The 23,761-nt window shown below is 39.2% G+C and overlaps 2 protein-coding genes across 9 annotated transcripts in view; both read left to right on the forward strand.

Moving 5' to 3' along the window:
* Nucleotides 1-23,761, forward strand: part of C5H3orf33 (chromosome 5 C3orf33 homolog) — a 369,083-nt gene that overhangs the window by 196,103 nt on the left and 149,219 nt on the right. The window lies entirely within an intron of this gene.
* The window catches only part of Plch1 (phospholipase C eta 1), a 220,706-nt gene that overhangs the window by 153,271 nt on the left and 43,674 nt on the right, over nt 1-23,761 (forward strand). For all 8 annotated transcript variants that reach the window (XM_074073931.1, XM_074073933.1, XM_074073936.1 and 5 more), the window contains 4 exons: nt 3,194-3,287; nt 5,298-5,501; nt 14,727-14,847; nt 18,767-18,938. In XM_074073931.1, coding sequence (XP_073930032.1) covers nt 3,194-3,287; nt 5,298-5,501; nt 14,727-14,847; nt 18,767-18,938 — 591 coding nt within the window. The remainder of the gene's footprint in view (nt 1-3,193; nt 3,288-5,297; nt 5,502-14,726; nt 14,848-18,766; nt 18,939-23,761) is intronic.

Below are 23,761 nucleotides of genomic sequence, written 5' to 3' on the forward strand. Positions count from 1 at the left end.
GTCAGAGGAGGAACTTACACAACAGCAACACAACAAGAAGTCAGTGCATTAAGTTTTAAAGCTTATGAAACAGAAAATAGTATAAGTACAGTAAACACAGTAATTAGGAATTATAGACCCATTTCACAAGAAATATCAAGAAATGCTGGCTTTGTTGTCTTTGGGCAGTGACTCTGGGTCTAGGAGGGGGAATTCTGCTTTCAGTTATAAGCATCTTAATTTTGATGTAGTTGTGAATGTTACTTTGATAAAAAAAGAAAGTTTAGCAATGTTAAATACTTTGCAAATTGTATTTTGACTTTGTGTTTGATGTCATGAGGAATGTAATTATTTTTCTGGCTTTGTTTTGAAATTTGTACTCAACTAGAAAAGTCTTGATTAGAAAACTAACAGGAAGTTTATGGATGTCAGTGTTAGAATGTAGATATTTTATATTTTATCTGTGACTTGGTTTCTGGAACTAGTTGATCTCATGTGTAATGTGTAGGGTGAGGATCAGTGAGTCTTTTTCCTTCTGGATAAGATTAAAGAACTTTAATAAACAGGTAAAAGAGAATGGAGTCTAATCTTGAATAATGAAGGAAGATAAACTGTAATATCTCATTTGAACATTGCAAAATTTTCAAAAGGTTCAGGAGTTTCAGCTATACTAAAAAAAGCCAGTCAGTTTTGAAAGAGGTTGAATTTTTCAGTAGAAATACAGAAAAGCAAGTAGAACAGGTATAATATAAAAGGAAATGCTTTGGATTCAAAGTCAAGAAGTCAAATTAAAACCTTGGTTCTTCCTCTTACACTGCTGTGACTTTGGTGGCAATATTCAGCCTTTCTTAGCATCAGTTTTCCTATGCATAACACAGGGACAAAATATTAAGTTTAGAAAACTATTGGAAGGACCATTTAATATTACATGTGCAAAAGCTTTTTACTCCACATTGACATATAAAGTATTAAAACAATTCAATGTTTACCTATAATTTTTCTTTTTTCTTTTGGCAGTAGTGGGGTTTGAACTCAGAGCCTTGCTCTTGCTAGATAGGTGCTCTACCACTTGAGCCACTCCACCAGCACTAAGTTCTTTTAACACCAATTGCTTGGTATAGAAGGAACAATCTCCAGTGTTAAAATTGGCAAGTGTCTCAGATATGAAATAGCAAACAAAACTTTCAAACAAATCCTGTAGGAATTAGGGCTTCAGGTTGAGGACTGGTTTCTGTCTATGTCAAATAGAAAATAAAATAAGGTAACAAAGTGAAGAGCATGAACTTCTGCTGAACCTTCATTCTTACAGTAAACTTAAACAAGGTCTAAAAGATTCAAGTAGGTAAAATGTAGAATTTGAATATTGTGATGAGAACAGAAGATGGGGGATGGATGGGAGCCCATTTTCTCTTACATTTAAACTTTCATTATAATTGGATTTGCTGTATTTCACTACAAGACAGTCTTTAATACTTGCAATTTGGTAGAAAGTGGGTTATTTCTTTCCCATTAATTCTTATCCAGTGTCTGGGAATTGTGAGCTTTGTGGAATACTTTGTAGTATTTTCACTAATCCAATGAATATTTTTTCAAACATGATGTTTTTTTTTGTTATCAAATTTTGCTGTGTGTCTTGAACTAGTATCAAGTTCTCTGCTCACTTGCACTTATCACTATCCCAGCATGATGGTTTGTTTGTTGTTTGTCCCTTTAACTCTCATGGGCTCCTGGTTGTCTTCCTGAGTCCAGTTCATGGCCACTGTGGCTCTGAACAAACAGCCTTACCCCCTGAATGACTGCAAAGTGAAGTCAGTCTTCCATGGCACACAAACTTCTCAATGTGGTTCTTTTCACTTTGTGAGAAATTATTTATCTCCTAGACTGCATGTGCTGAATCTCTCCAGCATACAACAGACAAGTTAATGAGCTGCTGACAGCCTGGCTGGGTCAGTAGAGTTCCTTGAAAATACTGTAGCTTCATTTATTTATGGCATTTTCAGGTGATGTCTGGTAATATGGCAAAGATGACAAATTTTACTCAAAGATTGCATCAGGTATTGTACAACTAGTTTGGAGAACAAAGCATTTGTGCTTTTTCAAACCAGCAAAAACCAAGCCATAGACCAACTTTTTCCCCCTGCAAAAAGTTGAAATGCTGTGAAGTCGACCATTTAGGAAAAAATTAGATTTCACTAAAACATAAGCATTGGACCTAAGAGACAATGGAGTCTTTGAGGAATATATTTGAAATATGAAATGCCTCACAAGGTTAACTTCCTCTATCATTATTCATTAGTATTTTTTAATGTCAGTGTTATATCATGGGACCCAATGGATTTTTAATCAAAATATCAGTTCTTGTTGTTTTTTTTTTTCTCTGTGCTGGGGACCAGTCCCAGGGACTTACACATTCTAGCCAAGTGCTTTACCATTAAGTGCTTCACTCCAGACCTCCAAATATCACTTCTTTCTGCTGGCTATTTAAAGAAATTATTCCCAAAGTGTTTATTTTCTCCAGTGATGCACACTGCTCATGCAGCATCTCTGGACTGGCTCAATAATAAGAGCACACACTGCCTTTTTGGTGCTATACGATGTCCCCCTTCATTTACTACTCACCCCTGCCCTGTCTGGTGACCAGGGAGAAGGTAAGTGACCTCTGTAAAGTCACACTGTTAATAATGTGAACTAGTTGATTTGAACATAAGCAGTCGAGTTTCACAGTTCTTTATTATTCTAGCTGCTGAGGCTGGATTTTTATTTTTGTGTTTATTTTTTTTTGCTAACCTTTGTGTTCCTAAGTTACCATCTGCTGACTGCTCAGTAGAAGGTTTTATAAACATCCACGAACACAGGTGGCTTACCTAAAAACGTTCTGTTATGGTAGAGAATGGTTACCTTTCCACATATGATTAGCAAACTTCAGTATTTGTTCAAGAAACATTTATTTTGCAGATAGTTCATTGATTATTGATTCTATTTTATTGCTTCATAGAGAGCATTTGTGTAATAATTGAAGGACTGTGTTCACTGACTAAATCTGAAAGATGAGTGGCAGATTCTCTACAGATTATAAAAGAGCTAACATTAGTAACCTCAAACACTGCTCATTTAGGCTCTTTGCACAGTATCAAGAAAGCTGTGAAAAATCAGTACATGTGTTTGTAGTGTAGAGGAATGTACTTCATGAAATTGCATCTTCTGTTTTGCTTAGATGAATAATGTGACAACAGACTATTGTATTGACATCATAAAGAAGTTTGAAGTTTCAGAAGAAAATAAGGTGAAAAATGTCCTTGGCATAGAAGGTAAAATAACCAGTAGTCTTAGTTTCTTTTTTTTTTTCTTTTATTCATATGTGCATACAATGTTTGGGTCATTTCTCCCCCCTTACTCCCACTCCAGTCTTAATTTCTTGATTCAGTCTGCTAAGTTAAATTCCAGAAAAAAATTTTAGGGAGAGAATTCAGGAGATACTCATGGAATTTGAGATGATTCTAATAAAGCCACAAAGTGCATGTGTTCCTACAGAGAAGATGCCCTGAGGTTGGTTTTTATTTCACTGTGTAATGGATGCCAAGACATATTTGGACTTTTCTCAAATGGCTGGTTTTTGGAAATAGTATCATCCTGATGATTTCAGGAAGGAAATTTTGTTCCTAAATAAGTAAACTGTTAAACTGGTGACCTGAAAATAGACATTTTTTGGTTTTCTTGTTTTGCAGAATGTTATCAACTGACTTGTTTTTCCTATGCAGTAGGTAGCATTATAGAAGCTGTTGGGGTCACGAATATTGTTACTACAAGTACCTTATTTTATAGTTGAGGGAAGTGAGGTTCAAGGACTGAAAATGTTTACCCATGGTTACACGCTCAGAATGTGACTCCTAGGATGTTACATATAAGTGGTACGGTGTAAAACCAGAAACATGGATGCGTACGTTCTGTGCATTTAAAATACACTGGAAAGTAAATTGCAGGTAACAAGCCAAGAGGAGGGTCTCCCAAGCAGAACAGATAATATTAATTAAAGACCATGGGACCCAACTGCCACCAAGAGCAGCCAGAGCCACAGTTGATTTTACCATGTGTGATGGTTGGTCTCCTGCTTTCCCTTGCTCCCAGTAGCAGTGTGGACAAAGCGGATTAATTTTTTAATGTATTTACTTATTTTTAAGAGGCATGGCCTCTCTGGTTGCCCAGGCTGGCCCTGAACTCCTGGATTAAAGTAATCAGGAGCCCACCATTCCTGGCTTGATAAAGAAGGTTTGATCCCATGTGTTTATTTCCTGTGATTGAGGGTAGTTAAAATGAAGGGGAATAATTTAAAGTCTTATGTCATTAATACTATTTTATACTTGGGCTTTTTCTGTATGAAGAAATAAATATTTTCCATGGTGGGCCCCTAAAAGAAAGAATTAGATATAGGTCTCTAAGTTATAGACATAAAGATGGGCATGAAGAAATTCTTAATTAAGTCTTAGAGGATATTTACAGATCAGATTTTACCAAATGATTCTCAAAGAAGACTTGAAAAAATTGACCCTAATAAAGATTCTGCTTAGGTACTTGTGAATCATTCATGTATTTATTCACATATTAACGAGTGCCTTTTTGAAAGACTAAAAACTAGATAGACATTTCTACATAATCTTTAAGCACAGTATCATAGTTATTTATGTGCTAGTCATTAATGGAATTTTCCCAAATCAATTTCATAGTCAAATAATCAGACCCTGAATTTAGGCAGTGTTTACCCTTTGATGTGCTATTTTATGACATCGACTGTACCGTTTTTCAGATTAGCTCAATAACCCATCAATGGCCAGTTGATCGAAGTACCACTTGGTCTGAATGAGACTCTGATGTGGCCTTGGTTGCCCATTATGTAACACTGCCTAAGCGTAGCTTGAGCTTAGTCATTACTAAATGGTTTTGCAGTGAGCTTCCCTTCCATCCCTTCAAAATTCTTTTTTTTTTTTTTGTCTTTTCTTTGTTGGTGCTGGGATCGAACCCAGGGCCTCACGCATGCTAGGCAAGCCGCTGTACCACCGAGCTACATCTCAGCCCCTCTTCAAAATTCTTAAAAAGTCAGTTTATGTTTCTATAGACAATGTTTAAATGGCTGTTCCCCAAAGTCTGAGTTCAATTTTTGATACTCCATTTGATATCAAGCAAATCTTTCATTGCCCCAGTTTTCCCTACAAAAGCTGTCACAATAATTGCTGTGAATCTTCTTTGGCCTCTTTTGTCTTGATTAGCGTTAATGAAGTAGACACACTTTGAAAAGCTGTAGTACGTTACTCTATCTTCCACAGGCTTCACGAGCTTCATGCGCAGTCCTGCTTGTGACGTGTTTAATCCCTTGCACCATGAGGTGCACCAAGACATGGATCAGCCTCTGTGTAACTACTACATCGCTTCCTCTCACAACACGTACCTGACTGGGGACCAGCTCCTTTCCCAGTCCAAAGTGGATATGTACGCGCGGGTGCTACAAGAGGGCTGTCGCTGTGTGGAAGGTACGTGTGCTTCCCTGAGCGCTGGTGTGTCTTGGTGAATGTACCCTTTAGTCAGCCCATCAAAGTCTACTATTAAAGTAACTGAGACCTAAAAAATGTTCTCACAGTAAGTAGAGCTAGTTGTCTGTTCATGATAGTCATTAAAAAAAAAAAAAAAAAGAGTGTTATCTCACTATATAGCCCATACTGGCCTTGAACTCAGTCTCCTGAGTGCTGGGATTAAAGGCAGAACCATCATGAGGGTCTTAAAATCATTTTTAACTCACAATCCTGTCTGGCTCTTCCTTATTTTCCAATCAGAAGGAAGAGACAGATGTGCCACGAGTTGGGAAACATCTTTAGTTGCTGAAAAATTGTGATGAAAATTATAGTCTTCCAAGAAAGATTATTTTTAGCTAAACAATGGTAAAAATAGTTCAGGAGAGCTATTTATTTTCAAGACACTTCGTGCTTTCCCATCAGCCAACATTTATTATACTATATTTTTTTTAAACTATACTAATGGGTTCTGGGTGGTGAGGACACAGATGTAAGTAAGACATGGTTTCTGGCTTGCAAGAGCTGACAGTATACTAGGAAGAATGCATATTTGAAACAAAAATAGTGTGATGTGAAAATTCCATTGTTTCAGCCACACGCATGGCATAGGCTTGGTGATGTGGAGACTTGCGTGTGAAGTAAACTGTGATTGGAAATCAGGCAGGTGGGGGGTCAGTCATAAAGGGTTCTAACTACAGGGGTAAAGAATTTCTACTTCAAAGTTTGGTAATGAGGGGCCAGTGAAGGATTTTATTTTTTCTGTACCAGGGTCTGAACTCAGAGTGTCATTCTTGCCAGGCAAGTGCTTTAGCACTTGAGCAATGCTGTCCTTTGGTCTTTTTTTTTTAGTTTGTATTTCAGATATGATCTTAAGGTTTTTTTTGCCATGGACTGGCCTTGGACTGTAATCTTCCTGCCTCTACTTCCCAAGTAGCTGGGATTTCAGGTGTGCACTATCATGCCTAGCTGGTGAAGGATTTTACTTCCTACAGTGATACTATCAAATTTGAAGTTTAGAAAATCTGGGCAACAGTGTGGGAGGATTTTTGTTTGTTTTGTGTTTTGCAATGTGTTTATAGAGGGAATGCAGAGGCAAGACTAGAATTAAGGCAGTAATAGAAAGGCCATCTCAGTGATTCAAAGGAAAGATTATAGCATCCTGGACTAAGTCAGTATAAAGTGGGTAGAGTGGTTGGGGGCTCAAGAGAAATCATTAGGATATTAACTAGGTAAACCTAATGCGACCCAGTGAGAGAAGCCAAGGACGAAAGGAGTGAAAGGGGGAGGTGGGGTGGATGGTGGTGCCACTTCGTGCTGTAGGGAATCTGAGAGGAAGAACATGAATGAGTACAGTTGTTCATGTATTGACTTCGTAATATTTAAGCACACATCAGTCATTTAGATAACAATATATAAACTTAACAGAAGGCTCCAGGCAAGATAAAGCTTCCATAATTCTGAGCTGCCGATGTGGAATTTAAAATCACAAGAGTATACGTAATCATTTGCAGAGAGGCATGGAAAAGAGAAAGAGGCTAGAAGACCTTAGTGATCTAACATCGAGGAGGCGGGAAGAGCAGGGGAGGTAGCAAGGCCAACTGACTGAAAGTTGTCCCAAGGGCTTAGACTTAACAGCTGGGATGACCAGAACATCCCTTAACAGAAAAGGATGGCCAGAAATATTTGATGGAACAGAAAAGTAAAACCAAGTCAAGTCAAGTAGCCAATCTAGTTGCATTTGACAGCTGGGACGTTATTGATGAGCTGTGCTCTGTGGACTCAGTGGTGTATTAGGGGGACCTGCAGTGGGCTGGTGACTGGGAATTTCTTGGCATGAGAAGACTTGAGACTTTAGGTTGAGAGGGGGAGGATACAGAGGGTTTTTTTAAATTTTTTTTTTAGTTGAGATAATGGGTAAGATATTTGGAAAGGGTTCATGCGTAATAACCCCTGTTTTCTCAGGGAAGTAGGAGAGAGCATTATTATAAAGGGGGGAAGAGTTGGGCTAGGGGGCTTAAGATCAGCCAACTGAGAAAACATCATCAGGGAATGGGAAAGGTGTTGACAAGACAAGGTAGAATACAAAGTTAGTGATACAAAATCTGCATGCCTCTATTGCTTTCAACCACATCCCAACAGAATCCAATCTGCTTAGATGTAGAGACATTGAAGAGAGATTATAGAATTGATTCAAGGCTCTGGATTTCTGGGTTGCACAAAGTGCCCTCAAGGTGCTGGCGAGGGCTCTTTTAAGTAATTGACAGGGAGTCCAGGATCTAGGGAAGGAAATGAAGTGAATAAGGGTCACCAAATGATACCAAGGGACTAGATGTTTCAACAAAATAGAAGAATGCAGGAAGTTGTAATTATACCTACCAAAAAAAAAAAAAAACAAACCAACCATAGTTGTCGTCACAGTGAGACATAGTTGCAGGTGGTGGCAGTAGCTAGTGTCTCATGGGTGAGCACGATCAAAGTAGGGTGAAATACGGGATTGCTGGCATTGAGGTGGTCATGGCTAAGTAGACTTTTTACTTCCCAAAGGACACTGACAGGTTGGAGATAAAAACTGTGAGTCAGATGCTTAGATTCAGAAGCTTGCTATAGAAGAGGAAAATGCCAGCATGGTAGAGTTGGGTAATGTGGTCTTCAGAAAAGGAGGGATTTTTCTTCGTAAGTGTAGAAGATTGGTTGTTTAGCGGTAACAGTAAAGGTCTGGAGAACGCCTTTGGCTCTGTGATTTATACAAAGAACATCTGCGAAGAAAGGAAGCCGTGTCCTCCAGGGTAGGCCGGTGGTTACCAAGATAAGGAGGTAAGAGAATTCTAAACAGTCTGATGGTCAGGGAGTTTGTGATGGGATGGAGCTGCCAAGAGCACAAGCAAATTGATTTTTCCAAGAAGTGTTCTGGGAGTCAGCAACAGGAAAACGGTGTCCTAGAGGCTGCCGGACAGTGTAGGGAAATGAATAAAGCATTCAAGTAATGTGACCGGCTCACTGGATGGGCCTTTCTTCGTCAGAGAGTACTGGCTTGAAGACCCTTCTACTAGGAAAATGACAGTAATGTTATTAAGGTAAACCAACGTGTTGTGAAGGTTGTGGAGATGTTAAAAACCGTCCGCACACAGTAACATTAGTGCTGTGACGAAATTAGTATTCTGGAGGATTCATATTTTATGACAGTATTTTTGCAATAGCCATAGAGAATATCTATTGAAAACAGTGACTAACAATTGAGTAGCTTCTGTAACTGAATAATGAAGATGCTTGCAAAAATATAAGGAAAAACCTTTGAAGCTACAAAAAGTCTTGAGGTGACATTTTGTTCTCAGCCATGATTCAGCCCTTGTTCACTCAGCACTCACTAAGTCTTGCATGTTTGGCATGCACAGGGATGTCCAGGACACACAGTCTTACTGTGTCACGCTAATGCTGCTCATCATTTTAAATGGTGATATTTCTTAGAGGCCAAGTATAGAAAATGACCTTCAGTTGATTCCATGAAGTGAGAGTCAACTCTAGACAACTTTACCACTTTCTTACTTCTGCTGCCTCTGCTGTTTATTTGGCCTTTCAGGACCTTCAGATACCTACTTTTCTCTTTTTTTGATTTACCTGTCCAAAAATCAATGTCCTGCTGTAGCATAACCATGTTCCTATGCTGAACTTCTTATGTTGAATCAAAACTTAACATCCTTCAGCTCTGATCTGGGTGTTAAGAAGGAACGTTATCTGAATAAGACCATTTGCAATGAAGAGCAAATGATTTTTAGTTTCAGCCTTTTGAGTTGTCTTAAAATTCTAAAATAGAAGCTTTAAAAAATTGTATGTGATTGATGACATGGCACATGGGCCTTCTCTTGTGCCCTCTTCTTGTCTGTCAGTCACCAAAGTAAGTGAAATAATCTACTTGGCTTTCTGTGTCTAGAAGGTTCCCTATGCCAGATATTTACAGATATGTGCACAGCCAGGCTGCAGTTTTAGGGGCATGTCACCCCTACATGCTCCCAAATATCTCTCACACCAGTGTATACCAGCAAGTTCCTCCCCTAGTATTTGGCTTGAAGTTCTTCCTATTAGAATAATCTGTACCTGGCAGTGAAAGTCATACTACTGTTTCTGGAAAGTTTTTGTTAAGGAGAAAAATTGTATTTATCTGGTCAGCATTGTCCCTGATCTATTTCCTATAGAAAATTGTGCTTGACACCTTAGATTTGAATATACCATAGGAAGGAAAAGGGGAGATGCTGTGATTTCAGTCCCTTTTGTGGGCCAGGCGCTGACTAAATGCTTTCCATATTTTCTTCATTTAATTCCTGCAACATCAACAAGGCATACAGAGTAATCTCCTCTTAAGAGGAAACTTCAACAGAGACTTAGGAAAATTGCTCAACTTCCTGTAGCTAGGAAGCTTAGAAACTTCCCCAACCCCGCTGTTCTCCAGGAAGTCTGTGTACTTTTTGGAGGCGTAGGAGACATTGAGGTAAATTGAATGAGGACTCTGTGGTCATGGAAGGGTGGCTAGGAAGAGTGGTACATGGCACAGAGAGGAGTTGGCTTTGAAAGGAGGAACTTGCTTTGTTCATGATTAAGCTGAATATCTGAATATGTAGATGTTCCCGAAGGCTTAAAATTTGGTGATGTGATCTTTTGTGGTCTCCTAATGATTTCTATCAGCCCTGTAGGTCTTCACTTTTGGAGCTTGACATGGAGACACCAACGTGTGTGTGTGTGTGTGTGTGTGTGTGTGTGTGTGTGTGTGTGTGTTTGTATATATATATCGGCAGCACTTTACCTTTGGTCTAAGTGAAGTTGGTTTTATTCTTACACAGCTGTAGCTAATATTTAATCTGATTTATAGAATATAGCAGACTATAGATTGAAAATTTCAGATCCCACAGATATTTTTCTGAAGCAGCTTTTGCCAAGAACAGTACTTGGAGGGAAGTGGGCTGGTGAAATGCTCAGTGGTGAGTGGCCTGCCTAGCAAGCATGAAGTCCTGAGTTTAAACCTCAGTACTGCCAAAAAAAAAATAAATAAAAAAGGACTCAAAAATGGAGAGGAGTGATTTTGGCAGTTTCTTCATGGTATGGTAACCTGGAGAATCTCTCTTCTCTCTGAAGCTCCTCTTGTTATGTCTTCCATCTCCTTCGGTTCAAATGCAGTACAGCTCTCAGTCAGGATGTATTGGTTCATTGTGGCTGGGTGGGCGTGATAACATTCTTCACGTGGCTTTCATTCACTTGCCTTTCAGCCTAAGTTACTTAATAAATATAGATGATCTGTCCAGGGGATTTTCACTCTTATTAAGGAACTAATTTTTCATTGCTATTGTAATTGGTTTACAACTTTGCCTATTATTACTGGTAGTGGTACAAGGGTGGAACATGTTTAAGTTCCACTATGAAAAACTGTTGGGTTAGCTGTTTGGCCTTCAGAATGACCAGCTCTTTGTCAGAGTGTTTCTTGGGACCTATACTGTGTAACCTAATTGAAAAGTGGTCCCTGGCTATTTTGTGGTTAGGAGAGTTGGCTTGGAGGGTTTCTACCTGGCTAATATTCCCATTACAAAATTAGCCCTTGTAGGAACCATCACTGTCACTTGAACCTGGCCATGAATGCTACGTATTAAGATGCTAGTGCTGTTTGGGAGTGTTGTTATTCTTATTTAAGACCAGTGATGATATCATACATAAAATGTTCGAAGAAGCTATCATTATCAATGGTAGATACTCTGTCTGTGTTATACATATTAGCCAAAGAGCACACTCTTTCACAACCAATGTAGGTTTAAGAGCAATTTTTATGTGGACACAATAAACAAATCAGGCTTTGCAGTGATTTTTAGATTTTGCACTATTTTGGGGAGAGATATTAGCATATTTATGAGGAACCCTGTTACACCCTTTCTCTGCTGAGATTGGATTGTAAATCGGTAAAAGTTGTGGAAATTATACACAGTCATAATTAGGTTAGGTGATTTTGTCAGCCATCATATAGTGTACATATACCATCCTGGGTGATACAGATCAATCATGCAGCATGGCCTCCTGGTGCAACCAAGAGATGCAGTCAACATGAGATGTGTAAGGCAGCTGTCCATGTAACCCTGCAAACTTTACAGTAATCCTTTCTATTTTTAATAAGTAGAAAGAGTACACTATAAAATAATGATAAAAAGTATAGCATAGTAAATACATACACAATATTAGCCAGTATCATAGTTGTTTGTTGTCATTATCAACTAAGACAAAAAAAAGTGGTTGTACTGCTATACTTTCACAGTGTGCAGTGCAGAAGCGTTGTTCACACCAGCATCACCACCAACACCCGATGTGTCGTGCTGAGACTACACTGTGATGACTACACTGTGCAGTAGGTGATAGAAATTTTTCACCTCTATTATAATGTTGTGGAGCCACTATTTAACCACATCCACTGTGTAACATGTAACTGTATTTTTGAAACATCTGTTCATTCTTTTCCATGCCTATATCCAGAGAAAACGAAAGAATCTCAAATACATAGGAAAAAGGTAAATGAACCTTCTCTTTTTTACGTTATTTGATGGCTCAAAAGAACAGTGTGACAGTGTAAGATAGGAATTTGGTCTTCTTAAACTCCGTTTCCAGTATTCCTGGAAATTGACCTTGGAATTCTTTCTTCTTTTAATTTCTTTCTCCTAGAGATGTTTGAATGGCCAAGGTTTAAGGTAGATAACTATATTCGTTAAAGTTCTTCAGAGAAATAGAACTAATAAGGTATATAGCGAAAGAGAGATTGGGGTTGTTTGATTGATGTTAAGGAATTGGCTTACATGATTGTGGGTGTTGGCAAGTCTGAAATCTATAGTGCTGGCTAGCAGGCTGAGACTTAGATTAGAGGTAATCTTGTAGCTGTGGGTATGAATTCAAAATCACAGCAGGCTGGGAACTCATGTGGTCTGTGCAACGATGTTGCAGTCTCAGAGTTTCTCCTTCTGTGGGAAACCTCCATATTTACTCTCAAGGCTCTCAACTGATTGGGTGGGGTCCACCCATATAATGGAAAATACTTTGTTTTACCCAAAGTCTCCTGATTTAAATACTAATCACATTTTAAAAATACCTTCATAGCAGCATCTAGACTAGTATTTGACTAAGAGACTGAACTTCATTGACTAGACCAGTTGGTGCTTAAAATTAACCATCACTATGGTATTATGGTATGGTGAACATTTTGTTTAAGGAGACAGAGATAACATCTTGGGGGAAATGTATAGGGAATGAATGTTCTGTGAAAATAGAGAACAGGCATGGTTGTGAACTGTGTGGTCCTAATTAAAGCCAGAGTTCCAGTGGCATCCCATTGGCCAAATCCAACTGCAGGGTTGTTTGTGTCAGCCCATATTATATTCTGAAAAGGGGGTCATTGGCAATATTTAAAAACTGGGAAAATTCACAGCAAAAAAAATCTAGACTTCTTAATGTTACTCAGAAAATCTGCCCACCAAGGTTCTTACTCCTACTTAACAGTGATTGAGTGAGAAGTCCTTTCTCATTTAGACCCGTTTCCCATTGAGCTGCTGAACTCATCCCTGCTACCTGCGAGGCTCTCGTTGATATCTGAGTTTGTAACTCCTACCATAAGAAAGAAGACTATGATGATGATTGGCAAGGTTCCGGGGGCATTCTGGCTTAGCCTCAGCAAAGTGAAACAGGTCATGTCAGTTGACCTTAAAGGAAAAAAACAAAAGCGTGGAGATGGGATTGATTATACATGGGGAAATTTGCATAACTGGAAGAACATGCCTGTGGGTTTAGGTATAGAAGAAAGTAAGATTGACTTTTCACATAGGAGGTAGGATATTAAGGCAACACTAGAGCCTTTTAACCTCAAATTTTCTCTACCATTAAACAACAGATATTTGATTCTTGTTTATGTAAAGTACCAAATAGGTGTGAATTGTTCAAGCAATGATTTAAGAGTTCACAGCTTTACAACTCATGGCTGTACCATCCTCAGCACATGACTTCTAAAGTCATAGCAGAAGAGGAAATGGAATGGGTGACAATGTAAGACAGGTTTCTACCAATAAGACCTGGAAGTGGTGCATTTCATTTCTGCCCACATTTCATTGGCCACACCCTACTGCAGGGAAAGCCTGGAAATGTAGTCCAGCTCTGTGCCTGCATGAATGAGGAAACAGACTTGGTCAGTGTCCAGCACGTTACTAGCACAAAACATAGGGATATAGAGGCTAAGCAAGTAAGACATGCTGTGCGACATTTATCAATAAATTTAGCATGCATTTACTAACAAACTACTAGATGCTGTGTTATCTCTTAAGTAAACTTGAACAAAAGGGCAATATGGTAAAGGTAGTATTTTAAGAAATTAGTCTAATATCAGTGTAAAACAAAGGAAGGCAAACCTTAATTTCGGGAGGATGGTGAGGAAACTTGACTGCTGGGAATGAATGAGATTGTGTGTATAGCACATAGTATCAATAATAATAATAGTTGTCATGAATCATAACAATTCATAAGAGGCATAAGCAACTTTGTGGATACTTAATCTTCACTCAAACTTATGATGTAAGTGCAGCTATTACTTCTGTTTGATAGATGAGGAAAGCAAGTGCAAGTGATTAAACCACTTGCATGTATTCACATACATTTTGGCAAGACCTGAGGATTTAAACTTAGGAAGTTGATGCTATTTTATAACTACTGTGCAATTAGTAAAAATGGAAATAAACCTATTGGAAATATCCTGGGTTGAAATGAACAACCATGAAATGCCCTGTTAAGTGTTCTAAGAGGGACACTGTAACCTGCTAAAAGGCCTTAGAATCCTGAAGAAGCAGACATGAACTCGAATATGGTAGTTAGGAAACATTACATCCTTGGGCATGCATGGTTGGATTTAGATTAACTTCCAACAGAATATTTTGGTTGGAAAAACCTTATGATCATGACATCTTTGTAAACTACACTAACTCAAAAAGACTTATGCATTGTCTTTAATCCTTTATTCTGATAAGTACGCCACAACACCCATTTCTGTGTCTTGACATCTTTATCATGGCTGCAATAAGCATAATTTCCAATAATAAACTTAAAAATGATACATCTGATATTTCCAGAAATATTAATAAGCATGAGAGACTTTGGGTTGTTGATATAAAGTTCTGTTTTTGGCAGTTGACTGTTGGGATGGCCCAGATGGAGAGCCAGTAGTACACCATGGATATACCCTTACTTCAAAAATTCTCTTCAGAGATGTTGTGGAGACCATCAACAAGCATGCCTTTGTGAAGAATGAGTAAGTACAGCAACCCTCGGGAGCTGAGCTCTATGCCTTGTCTAGTCCAAAGAGCATGGTCACAGAACCATAGGCCTTCCCTTGCCCTCTGCTTCTCCATTTCTACTGTCTTAGTTCTCTGCTTCCTTCCCAGCAAAATACTGTGAACAAATACTGTGGACTCCATGTTTGTACTGTCTCATGCTCCATTCCCTCCTTATCCCATTCTCTCTCACCCTATCTCCTTGAAGATGTCCTCCAAATTTCTAAACCCAGGGTATAGACTGTCTATAAAGCTGGGATACAGGTTCCTATACATAATAAATAGCTTGGATATTACATTATAATATAATAAAATAGTAATACCTAGGTTCCTAGGCTTGTTGGATGTCCTATGTATGCTGCAATGTCTAACATTCTTGAACTACTTGACTCTTCCTTGGCATCCACAATGTTCAGTATTTTTTCCTTGATACTTGCATATATATTGTCTTCTATTCTCCATTGCTGTCTCCGTTGCCTCTCTCTCTTGCTCTCTTTTTTTTTTTTTTTTTGCAGTACTGGAGTTTGAACTCAGGACCTTCACCTTGAGCCACTCCACCAGCACTTTTTATGATGAGTTTTTTTGAGATAGGGTCTCTCAAACTATTTTCCTGGGGTTGGCATTGAACCATGATCCTCCTAATCTCTCCTCCTGAGTAGCTAGGATTACAGGGGTGAGTCAACAGTGCCCAGCTTCTCTTTCTTTTTGGTCTTCTATTTCATCTCCTCACTCCCTTAGGAGTTGCTATTTATCAAGGTGTTGCCCTTGGTCTACTTTTTGGATACATATCAAATTATATCCCCAGAACTTTTTTCCTAACTTCAAGATGTATACAGTAAATATTTATCTGAGTGTCCCCTAACACTCCTGCCATCCTAGGGCTCACATCTCAAGCTGAACTTGGCATCTCATTCTGACAAACCTATGCCCCTTGCTCTTTCCTTTTGGTGTGGGGGACCACTGCCTGCTAGTAATTTCAGGCAAAAATGGAGAGTCATCCCTTCAGTTCTACTTCCTAAATTATCTTTGACTTCATAGACTTCATTTCCACTTTGGTCCATCCTCCACACTGATACCATAGTTGTCCTTCTCAAATATAGGTATGGTTTGTATTCTTGTCTTAAAGTCCTTCAAAACCCCACCCCCTGTTGTACATAGGCGTGTCTGCATGCCCTTCAAGGCATGGCCGCTGCCTTTTCATCCGGCATCTTCTCCTATCACTGCTCCATGGAGACTTAGCATTTGGCCTTCCATGACTCTCTTTCTTTACCCTCAGTGAGCATGCTGCTTTGTACGACTCACATCCTTGCATATGCTGTTCTCTCTGCCTGAAACACCCTTCCCATTATTCTATCTACCTGGTTCTTGCTTATCCTGTTAGATTAGTTAAGCATTGTCCCTCTGGCAAGCATGCTGACATGCAAGCTTTTCTCTGTATTTAGCACCAGGAGTGTAATTCTGTCCTATCATATAGCGCCCTGTTACCACCATGGATGACTTGCTTTCTTTTAAATCTGTAAGACTGTGGAGTCATTGAAAATATGGGATGATGTCTTAATCAGTTTTCATTTATTCTTGTTACCTAGTAGGTACCCACAACATACCAAGCATGCAAGAAAGGATTTTTGAATGAAAGAAGCAAATTACAATTACAATTGCATAAAATGAATATTTTAGAAGTTAGTAACCTTTAAGACTTTTAGTATTTGTTCTTATTAATTAATCATGAGGTTAAAATGCTTTTCTACTAAGTGATTCTTGCTGCAAAGCTGATTCAGTTTATGGTGTCTTTTACGTGGAAGAATCTTGAGTACTGAATTCTTATCAGTCTTCAAAACCCAGATTGCTACTAGTCTTAGCCAATTTTGTGAAGTAGTTTTGTCTGTGTTTCCTGATAAGCAAAATAGTGTGCAGAGAAGGCCTGCCACCTGTACATCTTGGAGGACTCTCTGGTGAATTGACTTCAGGTTTGGGAGCCCTTCAAAGAAGTATACTTCATTCATTCATTCATTCATTTTTGTGGCACGGGGGCTTGAACTCTGGGCCTTGTGCTTGCTAGGCAGGTGCCCTACCACTTGAGCCATGCCTCCAGCCCAAGAATGCACTTTCAATGAAAATAATGATTATGCTTGTTTAGTACATTTCAAAAGTTTGGCCTTTTGTCTTCTTTATCTTCTTTTTTCCTTATGCTTGGTAGGCTGGCATTCTGCCACTTGAGCCTTATCTCTATCCCTTTTTGATTGTAGATTTTTTTTTCCAGATAGGGTCTTGTTTTTTGCCTGGGATGGCCTGGGATTGTGATCATTCTACCTATGCCTCCTGAATAGCCTGAATCACAGATGTGCACTACCACATCCAGCTGATTTGTTGTGATGGGGTGAGGGGTTAATAACATCTTGTCTGGGCTGGCCTTGAACCAGTCTCTACCTCCCAAGTAGCAGGGATTGTGCCTCGCCCTGTCTTTTCTTTCTTAAATGTTAGTTGCGTCTTTTCACCATGGTTTCTCCAGCTTGGCCCTATTGAGATTTTGGGCTAGAGAATTTGGTGCTGTAGGGAGCTGTCTTGTGCATAACAGGATGGATACCGGCATTCTTGGCTTCCATTTAAACACCAGTAGTACCCCTCCCCCAAACTGTGACCACCAAAAATGTCTTCATACATTGACAGATGTTCTTTAGTGGGAGAGGACACAAGATAACCCATTCCCTATTGGGAAGCACAGCCTTACGCTAAGCATCATTAGACACTCATAGGCTTCTAAATGCATTGATAATTTAAAATTCTATTGTTAAAACCTCTAATGTGGTTGCAAAGTGTCTTTGTGTTGCTAGTTTGTTGTTATTTTCTACACTCTAGGAAAAAGCTAGATGAGGACCCAAGTAGCAACAGATTGTAGCAAACAGATAACCAAATCGACTTAAGCCACAAAGGGTCGTCTCTAATATCACCTCCAGTGTCAGCTCTTACTGATGACAGGGGAACGTAACTTGGAGAGGTCAGAGACCATATTGCGGAGCTTGAGTTTGGATTTTTTTTTTCCCTCCACATAGATATGTTAAGCAGTTTAAATGCTGGTTTGTATACTCATGAAAAATATATTGCCTATTATATCTGGAGAAGTATGTTGGAAAACTTGAGAAAGTATCAATAAATCTGAATTTGAAATAATTTCTCACTCTGAAGAAAAGAGTGGAGCGAGGAGAAAAATGGTGTAATCAGACCCCATTCCCTTTCTACCTTGGTCACCAACCCCTAAAGTTGTCTGGGATCATCGCTTTTTGTGGGTCTCACAGTTTTTGTACAGAATCCTGAGTGCTGATGTAGAATAAATGCTCAATTTTTTTATTTTAAAGAACTAAAGACTAGTGTATAATCCTACAAAAGTATGTTTGAGATGCCTGACATGATGCTATAAAACACACAAAGTTCCATTATGCTATTTTATCCTCAATAGCAATTTTCAAGCTGGGGACTTTTATATATAAAAAAGTACATCTAATGATATGCATTGTTCTCTTAGATGTATCTAGGCTTTTGAATAAATAAAAAAAAATTACATTACATGATTTTCCCCTCTTAGGCTTCTCATTTATTTAAAATTTTTCTTTTTAAAGATACATGATGTAGCCTGCATTTTTTGCCTGATGCAAAATATTAGAGTAAGTCATCCACGTGGATTGGTATTTTGTTTAGTCATCATGCCTTGCAAAGTGTATTTGCTTAGAGGAAATTTTAATGCGTCTCTAATCTTTCTCATTTTAGAAGCATTTTGATCATCACCACCATTGCAAATCCTGTCACTGGGATTATGCGAGTGCAGTGAATACAGAATCATTTTCAGAAGTCCCTGCCAGTTGCCCGCACTGATACCTTTGCAATGTGTTGCTCTTTTCCTAGGTTCCCGGTGATATTGTCTATTGAGAATCACTGCAGTATCCAGCAGCAAAGGAAGATTGCACAGTACCTGAAAGGGACATTCCAGGACAGACTGGACCTGTCGTCTATAGACACAGGAGAATGCAAGCAGCTCCCAAGTCCTCAAAGCTTGAAAGGCAAAATCCTAGTGAAGGTAATTACTCAAAGAAGGCAATCTGGTGCATTAATCATCATCTAAGCCTTTCCTCCCTTACAGATAGAATGCTAGCTTAAAAGGAAACAATAATTAGAATCAATACATAAAGGATTTTCCACATCTGTGTATTCATCTTATTTCAGTTTCTATGATGCCTTCTGAGGAAGGTTATTGTGGGATGACTGCATATTCTGGGATTTGTTTTTATGAAGTGAGAACAGTAAGTTAAATGTGTAATATTTTACTGTCTAAGAATTCACACTGCAGAGAGATGTGGGTATAAGAGCATCTGATTCAGGAGAGGAGAAAGGCTCCCTGAATCCATATCTTAAAGGATTTCATTCAGATTCTTTTCTTCCATTTCAAGCTCCAGTAGCTGTCTGTCAAAAGGAGAAAAAAATGGTCATGGTTGATCAGTGTTGGTTGTGTAAGTGAGAAACACTTGCTTCAAAGAGAACATAGGCACAGACATAATGCCCAAGGACCCCTGTGTATGTGTGAAAGGGGAGGTGGCCGAACAGAACGACATCTTATAAACAGACTTTTCTGAGGGAGAAGCTTGCTGCAATGAATATCATTGATGCAAAGAATATTCAGACTGTCTCTTGACTTTTCAGATTGCTGACTTTGTGATTTTTTTTTTAATTCCAGTGATTTTGTTGTTGTCGTTGTTTAGATCAAACTACCTTTGATTGTTCCTTTTTTTTTTTGGAGATGAAGAACCTAAAAAGAGAGGAGTAGGTGGGTTATATTTTACTTAAAAGGGGTATGGACAAAACACCAAATACACAGGAGGAGCAGGAACATCAAAGAAACAATTTCATGCCAAGACTTTACCTGGGACTGGAAGGGAGAGTAACACACAGAAAAGATACAACGTATTCATCTCTAGAGTTGATTGAAGATTGTTTGTGCATAGTTTCAGAATTCGTCAAGAATGTGTTGTAGGCACTTGGATGTGTGGAAGAATTTGAATAAAAGCTGCAGCCAGTAGCAGCAAGGTCAATTTTCCTGTCTTGTTAAGGCCAACTCCAGTGTTAAAAACCAGTTTCTGGGTAAAAAAATGAATGTTTCTTGAATATTCTGTAGCCAGCAATCATTAAATCATTAAATCATTAAATAGACTAAGGTCACTTGATTGAAATCTTGCCTTCTGGACAGTGGAACTTAAGGTGGATATTTGATGTTAATTGAGTCCCTTTTGCATAACTAGACTTTGTTTTTTGTTTTTGTTTTTGTTTTGGTGGCACTGGGGTTTGAACCTGGGGCCTTATGCTTGCTAGGCAGATGCTGTACCATTTGAGCTCTGCCCCCATCCCGTAACTCGACTTTGAATCATTTGGCACGGTATCTCAAGGCTTATGGATGCCAGGATGAGTCAGAGGCAGAAGACTGAGGCAGTCATGTAGAGGGGTGGTGGCAGTGTGATCTGAAGACATTTCAAAGGCATCTGAGATCCATTTGCTTGTAGCAATACTCTTCAGATTTTAAGGAGGTTGCTTGATGTGTGGACCAGCACACTTCCATTTAAAGAAAAAAGCAAGGCAACTTCTTTTCTCAACTTCTGTTGACATCAGAGTGATCTCTGATCCAAAAGGCAGCATTTGAATGACTACTTACCACCTTGGAGATTGAGAAGTTGTTTATTATACCTGGTATATACTTTTCAATCATGTATATGTAGATACATTTATATATAAGAGATAAATGATATGGATATACTGAAAAATGAGCAAAATGTTGCTTTTGAGCAAAAATAACAAACTGGGCAATTTTTCCTAGGCTGTTATTGCCAGAAGTAACAGTAGCTCTCTGGACCAGGGTTCCTGCTTTTGAAGACACAAGTCATAAAAGTGTTAGCAGTCTCCTCAGGGCCACAGAACAGAGAGCTTGAAGCTGAAAGGTGGCCATGGCTCCAGTCTCTGATAAGACTTCCATGCTCAGTGGATGAATTAATCCAATTCTATGTTATAACTCCTGCATGAAATACTTTGTATATCAGAAAAGGACTCCCTAAAGACACTTGGGCCATTCTTCATTTACATCTACTCTGAATCATTCATTAAGTCAACACAAGATTCTGCTGAAGCTTATTATTTAATTTTTTTTAGGGCTAACACTGCTGATAAAACACATTAAAAGGATCATCTTTTGCATTGCTTTTCTTCCTATCTGCCTTCAATCTTTTGGGTACCAGGAGTAAGGAAAAGTGAGCCAAAACTAGGGCCCTTATGATGGAGGGTCTTTTAAATAGATTTTAAAAGGAATGAAAGGGTGTTTTATGAATACTCTGAGAAGGCAGCCTTTTCTTTTTATTCCCTCACTCTTTGCCACACCTAAACAGAGGGAAACTGAGGCTGAATGCTGCTGTCCACCTGCTCGTTGGGGCCAGTTTCCCTTCTGTTCTGTACCATTTGTATCACATTTGAGGATTATTGGGGACTATCATTCCTTACTTGGTAATGTTATTTCTCATGTTTATTAGCTTTGTTTTACTGAACATTTTTTGATGTATTTTTTTATACAGGGCCTGACTATATAGCCCAGGCTGGCCTGCAACTTGTAGTTCTCCTCTTTCAGTCTCCCAAGTGTGGGGATTATGGGTGTAAATCCATAATGAACTTAAAACATATTGGTTTTGATGCTATTTCGGGGTGGGGGGGCGGGAATTGTGGTCACTACCTTTTAAATATCTTGAGTATAGGTCCATCTTGGTGTCTGCCGTTTGGCCCAAGACAGAGTTGATTCTGAATATATTGTGCTTAAAGCATAGTTAAAAGTGATTATACCTTCATGTCTGTAAATCTCTCAGATCTGTCTGGTCACACTTAATTGAGCACCCTATTTCTTTGTGCTGCCATATTATCATGGAAATCTATGGATCCCCCCTAAGATAGTGAAAGGTGAACTCATTTTCTGGGAGCTTTCTATATCAATGACATTCACAATAATATATAGAAATGAGTGGCTTAATTCTGAGCTGCCTTGGTACCCATGCACAAATTAGATCACACCATTTTAGTCTTGTAAATGCCTTTGGGTAAGTTGAAGAAAATATTTGATCCCAAATATTTTAAAATTTAAAATAGACTTTATTTTCATTACATTATTCACTCATCTTGGATATCACTGTGCTAAAGACCCAGGGTCAAGAGGTTTGGGTATCGAGGAAGGTGCAGAAGAACTGAGTTGGAGATTTCTCTCAGAGCCTGACTAAGTGGATAGCCCTGTGCAGGGAGGGATGGGTAAGCAGGCAGTGGCGAATGCTGAAGGTGCTAAGGTGTGGAGGACAGGGGTACTAAAGATTACTGGAGCTTAAGGTTACAGATGAGCCTGCATCATAGCATTGGATGATATTTGTAAAGTTATCATTATGAATGGCTGCCATGCATGTGAATATCCTTCTATTTTAGAGAATTCCCTGTCCTTATGTTTAAGGAATCCCCTTTTAGGAGTTAAAAATGCTAGGGGCTAGGTAAGGCACAACACACTTGTAATCTAGCTTTTCAGGAGGAGTAGGTAGAAGGATCCTGGTTTGAGGTCCACCTGGGGCAAAAGCGTAAGATCCTATCTGACAAACAGCCAAAACAAAATGGGCTTGGGGGTGTGACTCCCATGGTAGAGAGCCTGCCTAGCAAGTGCAAGGTCCTGAGTTCAAATTCCAAAAGCTGTACTTCTGTTTTTGTAGCCTCTTAAAGGGAGTGGTGGACACCCCCATCTATATACTGTTGATCAAGTGAACCTGCCTTGGCATTGGAGCAGAAATGGTACCAAGCTGAGCCCATTGAGCCGAGAATGGTAGAAGTGATTTCAGAAACTTTGAGCTCCCAAGGGCAGCCTTTCTGGCAATAGTTCCTGATGTATGTTGTGTTGATGGTAAAGGTCAAGGTCATGAGCTCTGTGCCTAGTTGTGTGGAAACTGGATTAGTTGTGCCTAGTGATTTTGATTGGGATTGTATCAGGGTGATTTATGGTGACATAGCATAAATGATCCCCAAATCTAACAGCTTAAAGTAGATAGTGGGTATTGTTCAGCTGATTCCTCTGCCCAAGCCCTCTTATAAGGCTGGAATGAGAGAGACGGGGAGACAGAGAGAGAACAAGAGGGTAGAGGGAGAGGAGAGGAGAAAGACATACAGAGAGAGAGAGAGACAGGAGGAGATATTGGGAGGACTCAAGGATGTCTACAACAATAATAGCCTTGGCCACCTAGCACCCTCCAGAAGATTCTGGGAGCAGTTGAGTGTCCTATTGATACTCCTTTCTGCTCTCAGGTAAGAAGCCTACAATGCAGATAGCTACCCTTGAGGCCCTTACCAGGCCCTAGGCCTTGCCTTCTGTTGCTTTTTTAAATTTGTTTTTACTTTTTCTACATGTCAATTAGGAAATGTAGAAAAGGAGAAAATAACTATCACCCCTTACTTAGAGATAATTACTTTTCACAATAGACCATATTTCTTTCCAGACTCTTCTGTGTATGGGTTTTTTTTTTTTTTTTGGCAGTATTGGGATTTGAACTCCTGGCTTCACACACTTGCTAGGCAGGCACTCTACTGTTTGACCCATGCCTCCGACTCCAGCCTTTTTTGCTCTGGTTAATTTGAAGGTAGGGTCTCACTTTTTGCCTAGGCCAGCTTGGACTGCAGTCCTCCCATTTTACACCTTTCACCATAGCTGGGATGACACGCCCAGCTTTTTTCCATCATGATGGAATCTGGCAAACTTTTTTGCCTTGGCTGGCCTTGAACTGCAGTCCTCCTGATCTTAGCCTCCCACCCGTCTTGGGATGACAGATGTGAACACGCAGGTTTTGGTTAACA

The sequence above is a fragment of the Castor canadensis genome, chromosome 5, assembly GCF_047511655.1.
Source record: "Castor canadensis chromosome 5, mCasCan1.hap1v2, whole genome shotgun sequence".
Classification (NCBI taxonomy): domain Eukaryota; kingdom Metazoa; phylum Chordata; class Mammalia; order Rodentia; family Castoridae; genus Castor; species Castor canadensis.